Source organism: Danio rerio, chromosome 21, assembly GCF_049306965.1.
Source record: "Danio rerio strain Tuebingen ecotype United States chromosome 21, GRCz12tu, whole genome shotgun sequence".
Classification (NCBI taxonomy): domain Eukaryota; kingdom Metazoa; phylum Chordata; class Actinopteri; order Cypriniformes; family Danionidae; genus Danio; species Danio rerio.
The window spans coordinates 2,823,683-2,838,366 of NC_133196.1; the positions used below are offsets into that span (position 1 = coordinate 2,823,683).

Here is a 14,684-nt window from a genome sequence, read left to right on the forward strand (position 1 = left end):
CAGTTACTAGGAATGAGTTATTAAAACTATTATGATTAGAAAAAAATCTTCTCTCCATTAAACAGAAATTGGAAAAAAATAAACAGGGGGGCTAATAATTCTGGCTTCAACTATATAAATATATATTCAAGTAGCATGAAAGAATAGCATAAAAATAGCATAAGTAGCATAAAAAGATTTCTTAATATCAATTAATCTAAGTGATTTATAAATGTTTTAATTCACATAGGACTTCTACACAAAATGTTATTTTTTTAAGGAACCTCCGTTTGTGAAAGTAAAATTTTCCAGCAAGTATAAGAAAGTTCACAGTGGCTTCTAACGACCTGTTTTGGTTTTCAAAATAACAAATATCATCCTTAAGGTGCAAATTACCACTCATATTAACCTTGGAAAAGCAACATGAGCTCAAATCATTCCAAAACAATGATGAAAGCTCTTGTTCTCTCCAGACTGGACTATTGCAACTCTCTACTAGCTGGGCTCCCGGTTAACTCTATCAAACCTCTTCAGATGCTCCAGAACGCAGCAGCACGAGTGGTCTTTAATGAACCTAAAAGAGCACATGTCACTCCGCTGCTCATCCGTTTGCACTGGCTGCCAGTTGCTGCTCGCATCAAATTCAAAGCTCTGATGTTTGCTTACAAAGCGACTTCTGGCTGCGCTCCTTCTTATCTGCTCTCACTTCTGCAGATCTATGTGCCCTCCAGAAACTTGCGTTCTGTGAATGAACGTCGCCTCGTGGTTCCATCCCAAAGAGGGAAGAAAACACTTTCCCGAACTCTCACATTCAAACTGCCCAGTTGGTGGAATGAACTCCCTAAGTCTTTAAGTCTCACTCGCTGTCTTCAAGAAACGACTAAAAACTCAGCTATTTAGTCTCCACTTCCCTTACTAATCTGCAATTGCCTCTCTGACTCCTCCACTAACTACAAAAAATAAAAAATTACTAATGTTTTGCTTCTTACACTTTACAGACCTGAAACTTGCCTATAGCACTTATTCATTGTTGCTCTTATAGTTGTGTAAATTGCTTCCTTGTCCTCATTTGTAAGTCGCTTTGGAAAAAAGCATCTGCTAAATGACTAAATGTAAATGTAAATAATACATTGCATGAAAAAAACAAGTGACAAAAGTCTTCACACTCATTTTTTACAAAATGTGCAAATATCAGTAACATCACAATATTTGGATAAAAGTGCATTACATGGGTAAATATTGTGCAAATTTTAAAGTGCACCTCTTTTATTTTATTAGGAATACAGAATTTATATTGTAATAACCATGTTTTCCTCCACTGAATGTTTACAATTATACATTTATATATCACAAATCACAATTCAACAGTATTTAAGCAAATAACTTTTAATTTTAAGTTTTATAGACATTCAAACACACATAAGTAGCAAGACATAACATTTATGCATTGTAAATTACAGCCTGAAGTCTACGAAGATGGCAATAATTACTATTTTTAAACATAATCTGACATCAGATACAAACCATTTGGGTTTCTAGAACATAAGGGTTTCTGATCCATAACAATTAATGGTATGCATAACTGTCAGTATGTCTGTGTGCTTTGTCTAGTCTAATTAGCAGTTTAAGTGCAATTAAATTATAAACTGCAAAGTCAAAGTATAAACAGCAAAAGTGAACAGATTTTCCCCATCAGCAAATATTAATCCAAAGAAACAGACACCAGAAATAAAAGCAGAGCTACAACACCGTCGCTAATGACTAAATCACTGAGGAATACCCACAAGATAAATGTAAACATTGCTGAATTATAGCTCTGACAGGGTCATAACGGAGTTAAAATGACTGAAAAGTGCCCACGATTTACAGTTTGTGATCGTATCTCTGTTTTGTTGTGTTGATATGTGCTCCAAATATACGTAGCTTAAAACAGATTGAAATATGAGCGGTTTGTGCTGCGATTCTATGGAGATTTAGTGTAGCCGCCATTACGGCTCATTGTTTTTGTGCCCGCCAGCCTCCGCACAGGTCACATGACTGACACAGTGATGCCGCCTCCATGTAGATTTTAAACCCAGAAAATTAAAATAGTAGATAAAAGCTGAAAATCAGGCAATTATTCCCAACAATTAAAGCTAACACAGGGTTTTTCCTGGCTCAATATGAGGAATATATCATGAAATTGAAATGATCATGAAATTTTGGCTACTTGAAACAAACACATCTCGAATTATTCCTGTAATTTAGGCCTGTCATGATATCTGTTTTTATGTTGTACGATATATTGCACCAAAATATATCACAAGAAACAATATTATTGTCATTTAAGACCATTTCATGCCTCTTGTCATTATATAATGCCAGAATGTGATTAATAGTGAATACTAGAGTGTTTTTAACCATACTGACACTAACGGGCCCTATCATACACCCGGCGCAGTGTGGCGCAAGGCGTGGCGCAGTAGTCTTTTGGTAGTTTCAGCTTGGCGCAAGAGTCGTTTTGAGGCGTTGCGCTACGCTGTTTAAATAGCAAATGCATTAGCGCTCATATGTGCGTCCATAGGCGTTCTGGTCTAAAAAGGTAGGCGTTCTGAGGCGGACCGCTGGCGCGTTGCTATTTTGAGAAACTATAATAGATTTTTCATTAAACCAAAACTAACCCGGTCTAAACTCCAGCGCAGAGTTGCGCCTCGCTTACACACTGCTTAATACACACAAGAGAGCAATAGGCAAATATCTTTACATATGAAAAAATGTAAATATTAAGGATATATATAGGATATAATAAGAATAGATATAGGATATAAATATAAAGGATTAAAATATTATAAAACATATTATTTTCTAGCCTACATAAATATGAAAAACCACTGCCTTCATGCCTTCTTCATCTCGGGAGGCTTTTTCAGTCCATTCATAACAATTAGCTTTGGTATAATGTTATTATTATTAGCAGTATTATTTATTATATCCATATTTATATTTGTTTTATTAAAAACAAGCTTAGATTTGTCCACCTGTCAGGTTTTAGACCATATGGGACACAGCATGTGTTTTAGGATATAACTCAGGTTTTTGAAGACATTTTGTTATTATTGTTCATTTATTCGTTTGCTGGAAATTAGAACTGAATTTAGAAATAGTTTTGAAACGAATATTTGCGCTTAACAAACGCAATTAATTATTTATAGGCTAATTGATGTCTGTGCGTAAAGGTTTTCCTATCCAAGAGCGAAAGTGAAAGCAGATCAATTATCTCTCATTCTTGCGCAGTAGATGCTCTGTTTAACAATTTTCTGTTAAAAAACTGTGAACTGTTTGCTAGTGAAATGCTGTTTTTCCACTTAGACTTACTTTACGTCCTGTAAATAGTGAATGCGCTTTTGGCGCGACGCAGCTGGCTCTTAAAGGGAATGGGAGATGAGACTCTGATTCGTTTATTCTCAAAACACACCTATAACTCATTAAGAGAATAAGCTCAACCCTTTTAGACCATGCGCCATGACGCAAAGCACATTTTCCCGTCCTTAAATTAGCAAAAACGTGTCCTGACACGCCCCGAAAGCGTTTGCGCCCTGCGTATGGACCATCAAAATAGAGGTTTAACACCTCCAATAGAGATCGAGATGTTGCACGATCAGCTAAAATGTTGCTAGAATTGGTTTGCATGAATGGGCGATATATATATATATATATATATATATATTATTGACATTTTAGTCATTTAAAATAATATGATTATATAGAGAAATAAGTCTGTAAAATAACAGAAAATGTACTTAATTAGGCCTGTCATGATATGTATTTTTTATACGATATATTGCAAATAATTATATATTATTATAATAATTATTATTGTCATTTTTAGACCCTTTTAGGCCACTTATAATCATTATATAATGCTAGGATGAGAATATATAATATCATCATAATGCAAGTACACTCTTTCACAGAACACATCATATTTTATTATTGAGAAAATTTCATTTAGTTGTAGACATTTTAACTATTTAATAATGAGGCATTGGAATTAGACTGTGAATACGCATATCCTAAACAAATAATAATAAATGTCAACAAAAAAAGTGCAAGGTAAAGATTATCTGCGATATCTGCTACCAGATCTAATTTAAGTCATCAGACACCCACATGAAAATATCCTATAGTCATTTATAGCAAATACTACAGTGTTTTATTAACCATACTGGCACTGACACCTCTACTAGAGATCAGCTAAAATGTGGCGAGAATTGTTTTTTATGTATGGGCGATATATATTGCATCAACAGAAATGATTGAGGTCGTGTCCACGTGTTGTGTGATAAGTTAATATATTGATTATTGTGACAGGCCTACTGGTAACATCATCAAGTAAAACATCAATATCTTATATTTAAGGCTAACATTAAGGGCTCAACACAATAAGGCGCAAAATGTGTATGGTGCAGCTTGTTGCAATTTTCAGACCAGCGCAACTCCAATTTACACATTTTGCACCTCACTGTTTTAATAATTCATTTGTGCCCCTTTGAGGACTCATGGGTGTTCTGATCTATAAAGTAGGTGTGTTAAGGTGCATTGTTGGTGCATTGCTATTTTGAGGAACTGAAATAAACCATGCCACTGGTCCAAAGTCCAGAGCAGAGCGCATTAGTAATGCGCCTTTGCATATCCAAATGCTTACACACTGCTGAATACACACAAGATGATCAGCAACACGCAAATATATTTACAGATGAAAACAATTAAAGGATTAAAATGATCCAGAAATGATGAATTTCTACATCAATATAAACAGCACTGCCTCCATGCCTCATCTCGGGGGGCTTTTTCAGTTTGTTCATGAAGATCTGGATCTGTATAATGTGATTATTATTAGCAGTATTATTGATTATATGCATATTTATATTTGCTTTAATAAACACAAGTGTAGATTTGTCCAGCTGTGGGGTTTTGGAGACGTCTGCATCACCATATGGGGAATAAGAACAGGCTGTGTGTTTGAACATAACTCAGTTTTCTGACCACACTTCATTATTATTGTTCATTTATTCCTTTGCTGGAGATTAGAACTGAATTTAGAAATACTTTTGAAACAAATCTTTGAAATTAAACAAAATTAAATATGTGGGCTGATGGATGTGTTCAGTGGAGTGAGTTTCTGTTTCCTTACCCCAAAGTAAAGGAGTAAAAGTAGAGGCTAAAGTAAAGAGGCTGAATGGAGGAGGCTCGTTCTTTATCCTTGCGCTGCAGATGCTCTGTTTAACTGTTTTCTCACTAGTGAAGCGTTCAGTTTTTACACTTATAAAGTCGCCATATAATTAGCAAATGCACCATGGAGCGATGCAACTGACTCCTAAAGGGAATGAGAGGCGAGACTCTGATTGGTTTAATGCAGGTTATGCCCAAAACACAGCCAGAACTCATTAAGAGAATAAGCACAGTCCTGTTAGACCATGCGCCAGGTGCAGAGCGTATTTATCCCTCCTTAAAATAGCAAAAGTGTATTCAGACACATCCTTAATGCTATTGCGCCAGGAGCTTTAGACTTTGCGCTTAGTTCGTTAAAATAGAGCCCTAAATGTAATTAAATATACGACCCGTGCTTGAGCATCACTTGTGGTCTAAATAAACGTTGTCTTTTTACTTAATGTGAGGGTTGTGTCCACCTTGTAATTCTCTAAGCAGGAAAAACCCTGTAACAGGTGCTAACGTTGTCTTAGTTAAACATTTAACACACTCACAAGTTTTAGAAAATGTAGCCCACGATCCTTTAATTTGAAGAGCACCGACTATGAGATTTCTTATGAGATTTCAGGTCTCCTAAAAAAGCGAAGCTCTTCCCACAGTGCGAACAGCTGTACGGTTTCTCCCCGGTGTGAGTCCTCTGGTGCGTCTTCAGGTTATATGACGTACTGAAGCTCTTCCCGCAGTCCGAACACACATGAGGTCTCACTCCGGTGTGAACGCTCATGTGAATCTCCAAAGTGTCCAGTCGTAGAAACCTCTTTCCGCAGAAAGAGCAGACGTGAGGCTTCACGGGGATGTGAACTTTGCGGTGCGCTCTCAAATACGACGCGCAGACGAATGTTTTGTCGCACTGATCACAGCTGAAGGACTTCACTCCGGTGTGAGTGGCCAGATGATCTTTGAGGACGCTGTTATAAATGAAACGCTTCCCACACTGAGTGCACGCAAACGGTTTCTCCCCGGTGTGAATCATCTGGTGCGTTTTCAAGTGGCTCGACGTGCTAAAGCTCTTCCCGCAGTCGAAACACACGTGAGGTCTCATTCCAGTGTGAACGCTGTTGTGGATCCTTAAGTTCTCCAGTCGGGAAAAGCCCTTTCCACAAAAGGAGCAGACATGTGGCTTGGCTCCGGTGTGAACTTTCAGGTGTTGCTTTAACTGAGATTCAAAGACAAACGTTTTATCGCAGTGATCGCAGCTGAAGAGATTCACTCCAGTGTGAAAACGCTGATGATCCTTGAGGTTTTTCCGGATCCTGAATCTCTTTCCACACTCAGAGCAGCTGAAGGGTTTTTCTCCAGTGTGAACCATCGTGTGAACGTCCAAATGCTCTTTACTTTTAAAACCCTTGCCGCACTGAACACAGTTGAATGGCTTTTCGCCAGGGTGAATCATCATGTGGGAATCTAGCCGGTGTTTGTCTGCGAAGCTCTTTCCACATTCGGTGCACGCGAATGGCTTTTCTCCGGTGTGGAACTTCTCGTGTCTGGCAAGGCTGTTTTTATATTTGTAACTCTTCCCACACTCGGAGCAGGTGAACTGTTTTTCTTGCGTGTGCATCTTCATGTGGTCATTAAGTGTCGATTTACGCTTGTAACTCCGTCCACACTCGGAGCAGATGAACGATACGCTGCTTCCACTATTTTCGTGGTCTTGTTTCGGTGTGTAATGTTCACTTTGAGGACATTTAGACGAATGCTGTTTGTCGTCATTCGCTTCCGTCCGATCTAAAATTGAATTATTAAATTAGCATACTTCAACTGAAGAAACACACACTTAGTACACAGCACATTCATCAGGGATAAATTACCGGTGTTAAAAAAGTTTCAGAATAAAATGCTGACATTATAGTGTTATATATTGATAAATTGGCGACGCAGTGGCACAGTGGGTAGCACAATCGCCTCACAGCAAGAAGGTCGCTGGTTTGAGCCTCGGCTGGGACAGTTGGCATTTCTGTGCGAGTTTGCATGTTCTCCCCGTGTTGGTGTGGGTTTCCTCCAGGTGCTCCAGTTTCCCCCACAAACACATGCGCTATCAGGGAATTAGGTAAATAATTTGTAGTGTATGTGTGTGAATAAGAATTTATTGGTGTTTCCCAGTGATGGGTTGCAGCTGGAAGGGCATCAGGGGCCTCATGTATCAACGCTGCGTACGCACAAAATCTTTGCGTACGCCAGGTTTCACGCTCAGAATCGCTCACGTTTGGATTTACTAACAATAAACTGAACGTGGGAATGTGCGCAGCTTCACGGCAGCTTTATGCCTGGCGTACGCACATTTTTTGCGTGTCTGTTTATTTCCATTGGCGACTCCTAGAGGCAGTTGTGTTAAATTCCTCTCTACAAAGTGTCTGAGCCTTGCATTGGCAGCTGTATGAGACGGGTTCATCTAGCAGGTATATAAGGTTTCCATACCATAAAGTTGACCAGCCAAACATTAAAGCACAATTTGCAGCGGTCGCCTGTTTTCCCAATGTAATCTGAGCGATCTTCCGCACGCACATTGCTATAAAGACACTATCTGAAGATGAATTTGCATGCGTGAATCAGAAACATTTCCATTCAATAGATGTGCAAATAAAATATGATGCACAAACTTATTGATGATTCCTACTTGTCTTTCTCGTGATAAATAGTTGGCAAAATCTGATATGTAGCGGGGGAAAAAAGAAGAAAGAGTTCATAAGACGCTGGATTCGAACCGAGTTCATGCTCGAACGTGTAAAAACATGTTGACATGCGTTTTACGAGCTGCGCCACTGAGACTGATATGGGTACTGTAACATTTTACACCTATAAATCACACAATTTTTTTTCTAATTCACTCAGTGCGATGTTCAGACCCAACCGTGTTAACTGCATCAGCTAAACTCTCCCACTCTATTTTTTTCTTTTGTTGTTAATTGCGGAGAACAAACTTGCAAATAACACGGCTTTTCTCCGGTCTACCTCTGAAAGGAGCACCTACAATTCACATTCTGTTGAAAGTTTCTCTTCTTGCTTGCTTTTGCCGTTGCTTTTTCGTTGGGTTTTGCCAAAGTAGAGTCATTTGCATATTCATACGGGGGCGGAGGCAGGGAGGGGTTTTGTGCTTGTGCATGTTGCGCTCAGTTTCACGTTCATTCAAATGTACTAAAGAATATGCGTGGGATTCGGCGTTGGCAGTGTTTCATACATCTGAATTTTTTTCTGCGTACGCACATTTACAGCTTTGTGCGTACGCAATGTTTTAGTATGATTTCCACGCAAGTCTTAGTACATGAGGCCCCTGTTGTGTAAAACATATGCTGTATAAGTTGGCGGTCCATTCCGCTGTGGTGACCCCAGATTAATAAAGGGACTAAGCTGAAAAGAAAATGAATGAATGAATCAAGTTTGATAAATGAACACTATCAGAGTTGGAAGCTGATTTGATCCAGTGAAAAATTAAGGAGTTGCAGCTAAACCAACATCCGGGAAGTCTAATGTTGGTTGTCAAGTGTTAATATGTTTTGTTGATAAAAATTATTTAAGAAATAATTGTATTTGTACACTGAAGTTTACTTTTCGCGGTTTTGCAGATTTTTAATTTTTTTTTTTACACAACTGTTATACATAATTTACATACAGTTAATGTCAGAATTATTAGCCTCCCTGAATTATTAGCCCCCCCTGTTTATTTCTTCCCCCCATTTTTGTTTAACAGAGAGAAGATTTTTTCAGCACATTTCTAATCATAATATAGGGCTGTGCAATTAATCGAAAATCTGATTTCGATTTTGGCTTCTAACGATTATGAAAAACTATTAATCAAGATAAACGATTATTGCATCATAAACCGCCCCCTTTCCAGTTGTAGACGTGTTGCTCTTAAAAGCGCGAAAGACCGCATGAAGCCTGGTTTATACTTCTGCGTCAAGTGACCGGCGCAACTCACGGCGCAGGCAACGCGTGTAGCTGTGCATTTATACTTCTGCACGCTGTCTCCGTTGGTCTGCATTAACACTTCCGAAACGCTAGTGGGCAGTGAGGTGTAAATGTTCCTCTGTGTCGAGTTTCTTCGCTTCTGTTTTGCTATTCTGAACACTTCCTGGATGTACAAGTGACTCAAACTCGCTCATTTTGAGGCAGGAACCGGCGGACGTGCAACAACTTTAACCATGAGGTAAACACAGAACAAAACTTTCCATCCGGAGCTCCTTCACGGGACTCCACACTTGTAAACAATCGTTCGCGCCATTCGCACGGCTCTCGGTCCCGCCCAGACTCATCGGCGCTAGCAAGCCGACCAATCACAGAGCTTGTGTTATGCGTTGTTGCGACGTGTAGTTACAATTTTTGAGAGGTGCACGTCAGTGACGGCCACGGCGATGGGCTATGCGTCAGCGCCGTAGCATACGCCGGTGTTTGACGCAGAAGTATAAATCAGCCTTGATTCTGTGCGTGTGTGCGGCGCGCACACACAGTCACAACAGAAGCATGCGGTCAGCATTCTGTCTCACTCGCACACCGAGACGAGTAGAGCGCCACATCTAAAGCGCTTTAATGGTCAAATAGGTGTCAAAACGCGGTGTTTGGTGATTATTTATGTTAGCCCTCATTTGTGTAATGAACAAACGAGTTGAGAATCAAAAGACACGTGAAAGAGAAACCATTAAAGAGACAGCGCGCGATAATCCTTCCGCCGCCTGTTTTTATGATTATTAATCAAACAATAAATGGAGAACCTGCCTCTCTGCTCTTGACTGAAAGACTGCTGCAGCTAAAGTGTTTTTCTTACTGTAAGGATGCTTATAACACAGTTTGTTTCATATTTATATTCTATTGTATTTATTTCTCTTTCCTTTGCAGGGTGGAAAATAACTGTGCAGTTGAAGTCAGAATTATTAGCCCTCCTGAATATTAGCAGCCCTTTTCTCCCCAATTTCTGTTTAATGGAAAGAAGATTTCTGAACATAATAGTTTTAATAACTCATTTCTAATAACTGATTTCTTTTATCTTTGCTATGATGACAGCACATAATATTTGACTAGAATTTTTTTTAAATACAAGCATTCAGATTCAAAGTGTGATTTACAGGCTTAATAAGTGTAATTAGGCAGGTCATTGTAGAACAGTAGTTTCTTCTGCAGACAATCAAAAAATATATTGCTTAAGGGGGCTAATATTATAGACTTTAAAATGGGTTTCAAAATATTTAAACCTCCTTTTATTCTGGCCAAAATAAGAAAAAAAAACTTTCTCTAGAAGAAAAAATATTAGAGGAAATACTGTTAAAATTCCTTGCTCTGTTAAACATCATTTGGGAAATATTTATTTAAAAAAGAAAATCTCAGGAGCGCTAATAAATTTTTACTTTAACAGTAATCGTTTTGAATAATCTTGATTACAATTATGACCAAAAGAATCGTGATTATGATTTTTCCCAAAATCGAGCAGCCCTATCATAATAGTTTTCATAACTCATTTCTAATAAGTGATTTATTTTATCTTTGCATGATGACAGCAGGCCCAGATTGGCTAATCGGAAGGATTAAGAGAATTCCAGGTGGGCCGGTCTGTTTTTTGGCCGTGACGGCCGGTGTCCCTAGCTGCTTGCACTCAGAAGTCGTGCTTTTTCCATTTATTTATTTATTTGACCATAGCTTCACTCTTTTTATTCATTATTTTGCAGCTGCTCAGCACTTTTTCTTTATTTTCTTTATGCCCCGTGAGCACAATACAGCCTTCAGGTTAATGATGACGTAACTATCATTTGACCGCAAACAGCGGCAACTAAGTGAAAATAAGAAATCGAATAATTAATATTATTGAATATTACACCTGCTCAATGAAAATTAGATGATTCATTATCTTAATTATTCTGACATAACTTTCTCTTAATGGTCTTACTGTAGTAGAATACAGCCTGAGGTGGATGTAGCGTTTTGCAAAAAAATAAAATAAAACAATAAATGTTGTGTTGTGCACATTCTAGCCAAAACTAACTCAGAATCTTGTTGTTATTAATCAGTCTTTGTAAATACTATTCCATATACAGTTGAAATCAGAATTATTATTATTAGAATTATTAGTTATTAGAATTATTAAGTCAGAATAATTTTTTTCTTCTTTTTTAAATATTTCCCAAATTATGTTTAACAGAGCAAGGAAATTTTCACAGTATGTATGATAATATTTTTTCTTATGGAAAAAGTCTTATTTGCTTTACTTCGGCTTGAATAAAAACAGTTATTAATTTTTTAAAAACGATTTTTGGGACAAAATTATTAGCCCCTTTAAGCTATTTTTTTTCGATAGCCTCCAGAACAAACCATCATTATACAATAACTTGCCTAATTACCCTAACCTGCCTAGTTACCTAATTAACCTAGTTAATCCTTTAAATGTCACTTTAAGCTAAATAGAAGTGTCTTCAAAATTATCAAGTAAAATATTATTTACTGTCATCATGGCAATGATAAAATAAATCAGTAATTAGAAATAAGTTTTTAAAACTTTTATGCTTAGAAATGTGCTAAAACAATCTTCCCTCCATTAAACAGAAATTGGGGAAAGAAATAAACAGGGGCGCAAATTATTCAGGGGGGCTAATAATTCTGACTTCAACTGTATTTATGATGTATAGTTTTTTAACCAATTTAAAATGTTTGACAATGTTAAGATAATATGTTGCATTTTGGCATGGTTTTTGACTTATTTATGAACTATTTATGGACATAAAGTAAAAAAAAATATCCTGGATTTGAAAATATTGTGTTCCTGGCCTTCACTGAGCTCAAGTAATAGTTTAATGTACAAAAATTGTGAATGAACTTGACTGATGATGTCTTAAATAATTATGTCAAACAACCAAAATGGATACATCTCGTTTTGCAACGAACCTCTTCATATCTAGTTTCAGATTCAGTGTTGTTAACAATCTTAAATGTTCCTCATTAGTCATTAATAAGAAAGACTATAAACACAAACCTATCAGTTCCTCTGTCTCTTCCTCTTTTATTCTGCAGGGTTCATCCTCAACCTCCATCTTCACTACAGTATGTCAGTTGTTTCTCCTGCAGTAAATCCTCCTGGTTGCTTTTTCTTCAGCTGTGGGAAGATAAGAATGTCCATATTTATGCTTAAAGTGTAATGGTGATTTAGCTAACAAATGGGAAACCAAATAGATTTCCTCCAAACTGTTTCCATTTCATCCATGGAACGACTCTGTATTAAAACTTGTGTTTCAGTGAATTGAGCTCATTCAGCATTTGCAGATACTTTACACACTACCGATCATCTAGTGCTGCATATGGTCTTTGGATGGTCATTGAGAAACCAGACGATCAATCCAATTGCTTTACTTTAATAGCTGATATGTATAGCTTGTCTGGACTGGAAAGGTCATTTTAGGGTTTCTACAACAATGAATAAAGCAGAAAAAGATGCAAAATTTAAACAAACTGATACTATTATGTGGCAAAAGACACATTTGAGTAGTATTAATTATGATATTAGCTTAATATTTCACCAACACACAACTGGAAATAACAAGAAACAAGCATGTTTAGATGCTAGCCCTGTATAAAATGCTTTAGTTTGGCAAACGACAAACACCTTTTGAGATTCCTAAATAGATGTATTCCTCTATTCAGCTTAATTTGTAATAACTTTTGGCGGTCTATAGCTACTTTTAAGTCTTTTTGACGATCTAATCTGATTATTGCAGCCCAAAACATGACAATCACTGATCGTTTTAGTAGTAGCTGATAATCACGCATGTTTTGGACTCATTAAAATAAACTGACTATTTAGATGTAGATCTCTGAATGTATTTAATAAGGCGAATGTACTTACAATGTGCTAAAAACAGCTAATTTAGAGAATAATGAACGGCTGTTTCACTTCTCATGTTTATGTGCTTTCCCTCTTCTTCTTCTTCTCTTCTTCTCGTGGACTCGGATGTTCGTCACTGTTTTCGGTGTTCGAGCACCACCACTGGCGGAAGTTATACACACAGTATAACTTTTAGTACAACCGTACAGCAAAACAGATTTATTTCCCACGTAAAACGATTCAAGATCGCGTTCATCTAATTTGCTTAAACTAAACATTCTACAGTATGGCTATATATTTACAAGCAAGGATTCTGACACACAAACGTGCAGCAGACGCTTTACAAAAGTTGAGTGTATAAAGGGAGAAACACGTCAAACTTATGAAATGTGAGGGCTCATGGAATCAACTTAAAGGTGAGGAATGGACTGTCTTTAACAGCTTGTGACATCACCTGACACTTTATCTGAGTACATTTACATGAACACCAATACTCTGGTTTTATAATTAGGAAAATACTCTGATCAAGGGTCTACTACGTAAACAGTGATTTTTGATTATCTTAAAAGACTACAGACACAAACTGCAGAGGAAACATGTATAGGCTGGTGACGTAATGACGTTGATGGATCTATGTGCTATAATATGTAACTGGGAATCATGAACGTAACATTCAAAAAGCAGCTCATGTAAACACCCGAATCATGTCTTATTCAGATCATTAGATCACTGACGTCCATGTAAAAGTAGTCACAAGCCCCAAACCCAGAAAAAAGATGTTCCCTGATTTTGATGAGAGCCTTTCCACAGGTTAGTGGTAAGCTAATGTGTTAATAGCATAACGCAAACCTTGCATTTATGCTAACAAACAAATGATCAAAAGAAATATATTAATGCGATTCAAATAAATAAAATATGAATTGATGTTTACTTTAAACTTATTATAAATATATATTTATATTGTTCAATCATAATGATAAATATATATATTTTTTGTCGATTGATTTTGTGGCTAAAAAGTAATGGTTCAGGCACCGGTACCGTTTTAAAAGTATCGATTTAGCACTGGTATCGAAAAAACCTAAACGATACCCAACCCTATCCCTGACGGTAAAGTTTGTGATCCATCTGAAAAACCACCCTTTGGGTTGGGTGAAGTGAAATGCCCAAATGCCCAAATGTTAAAAACATAGCAGAAGCTACTAGTGGTGGGCAAAGCAAGGGGCATCACACGGGGCGTCAGCGTCAACGCTTCCCATTCACTTGGAATGGGTGACGTCAGGCGTTGCCGAACTGCATTGTGGATCCGTCAGCGCCGCTTCAGAAGCGTTGCTCGCTGCAGAAGTTGGGACTAGCTCAACTTTTCAAGCACCAACGGAAGCGTCAGCCAATCAGATCGCTGTATGCAAATACACCAGCTAGACAGTGGCCTATTGCTGACTGAATTTCATTGGCTGACGCTTCTATGACGATCGTTTCAGCCCCAACTTCAGTCAAGCGTTGACGCTGAAGCCCCGTGTGAATGGGGCGTGAAACAGTCGAAGCAAATGTGTCGAAGCTTCAAAACCTGCCTCTACAGTGACACCTGGTGGTCATTTTTAAATGTATTGCTCTGGAACAGCTTCAGCTAAGAACAGTTGAGCAAACAGGTATTAAA

General features: G+C 37.7%; 2 protein-coding genes across 3 annotated transcripts in view; both read right to left on the bottom strand.

Annotated features, from left to right (window-relative positions):
• Window positions 1-5,726: 5,726 nt before the first annotated feature.
• Window positions 5,727-13,171, bottom strand: znf1187 (zinc finger protein 1187). The gene is given in 3 exon segments (NM_001089563.1): window positions 5,727-6,954; window positions 12,182-12,301; window positions 13,049-13,171. Coding segments are annotated over 2 exon segments (1,260 nt in total). The 5' UTR covers window positions 12,240-12,301; window positions 13,049-13,171; the 3' UTR covers window positions 5,727-5,752.
• cert1b (ceramide transporter 1b) overlaps window positions 8,133-14,684 on the bottom strand; it is a 422,369-nt gene continuing 415,817 nt past the window's right edge. For both annotated transcript variants that reach the window (XR_012397034.1, XR_012397033.1), the window contains one exon: window positions 8,133-8,497. The gene's annotated coding sequence lies outside the window, so the exon portion shown is untranslated. The remainder of the gene's footprint in view (window positions 8,498-14,684) is intronic.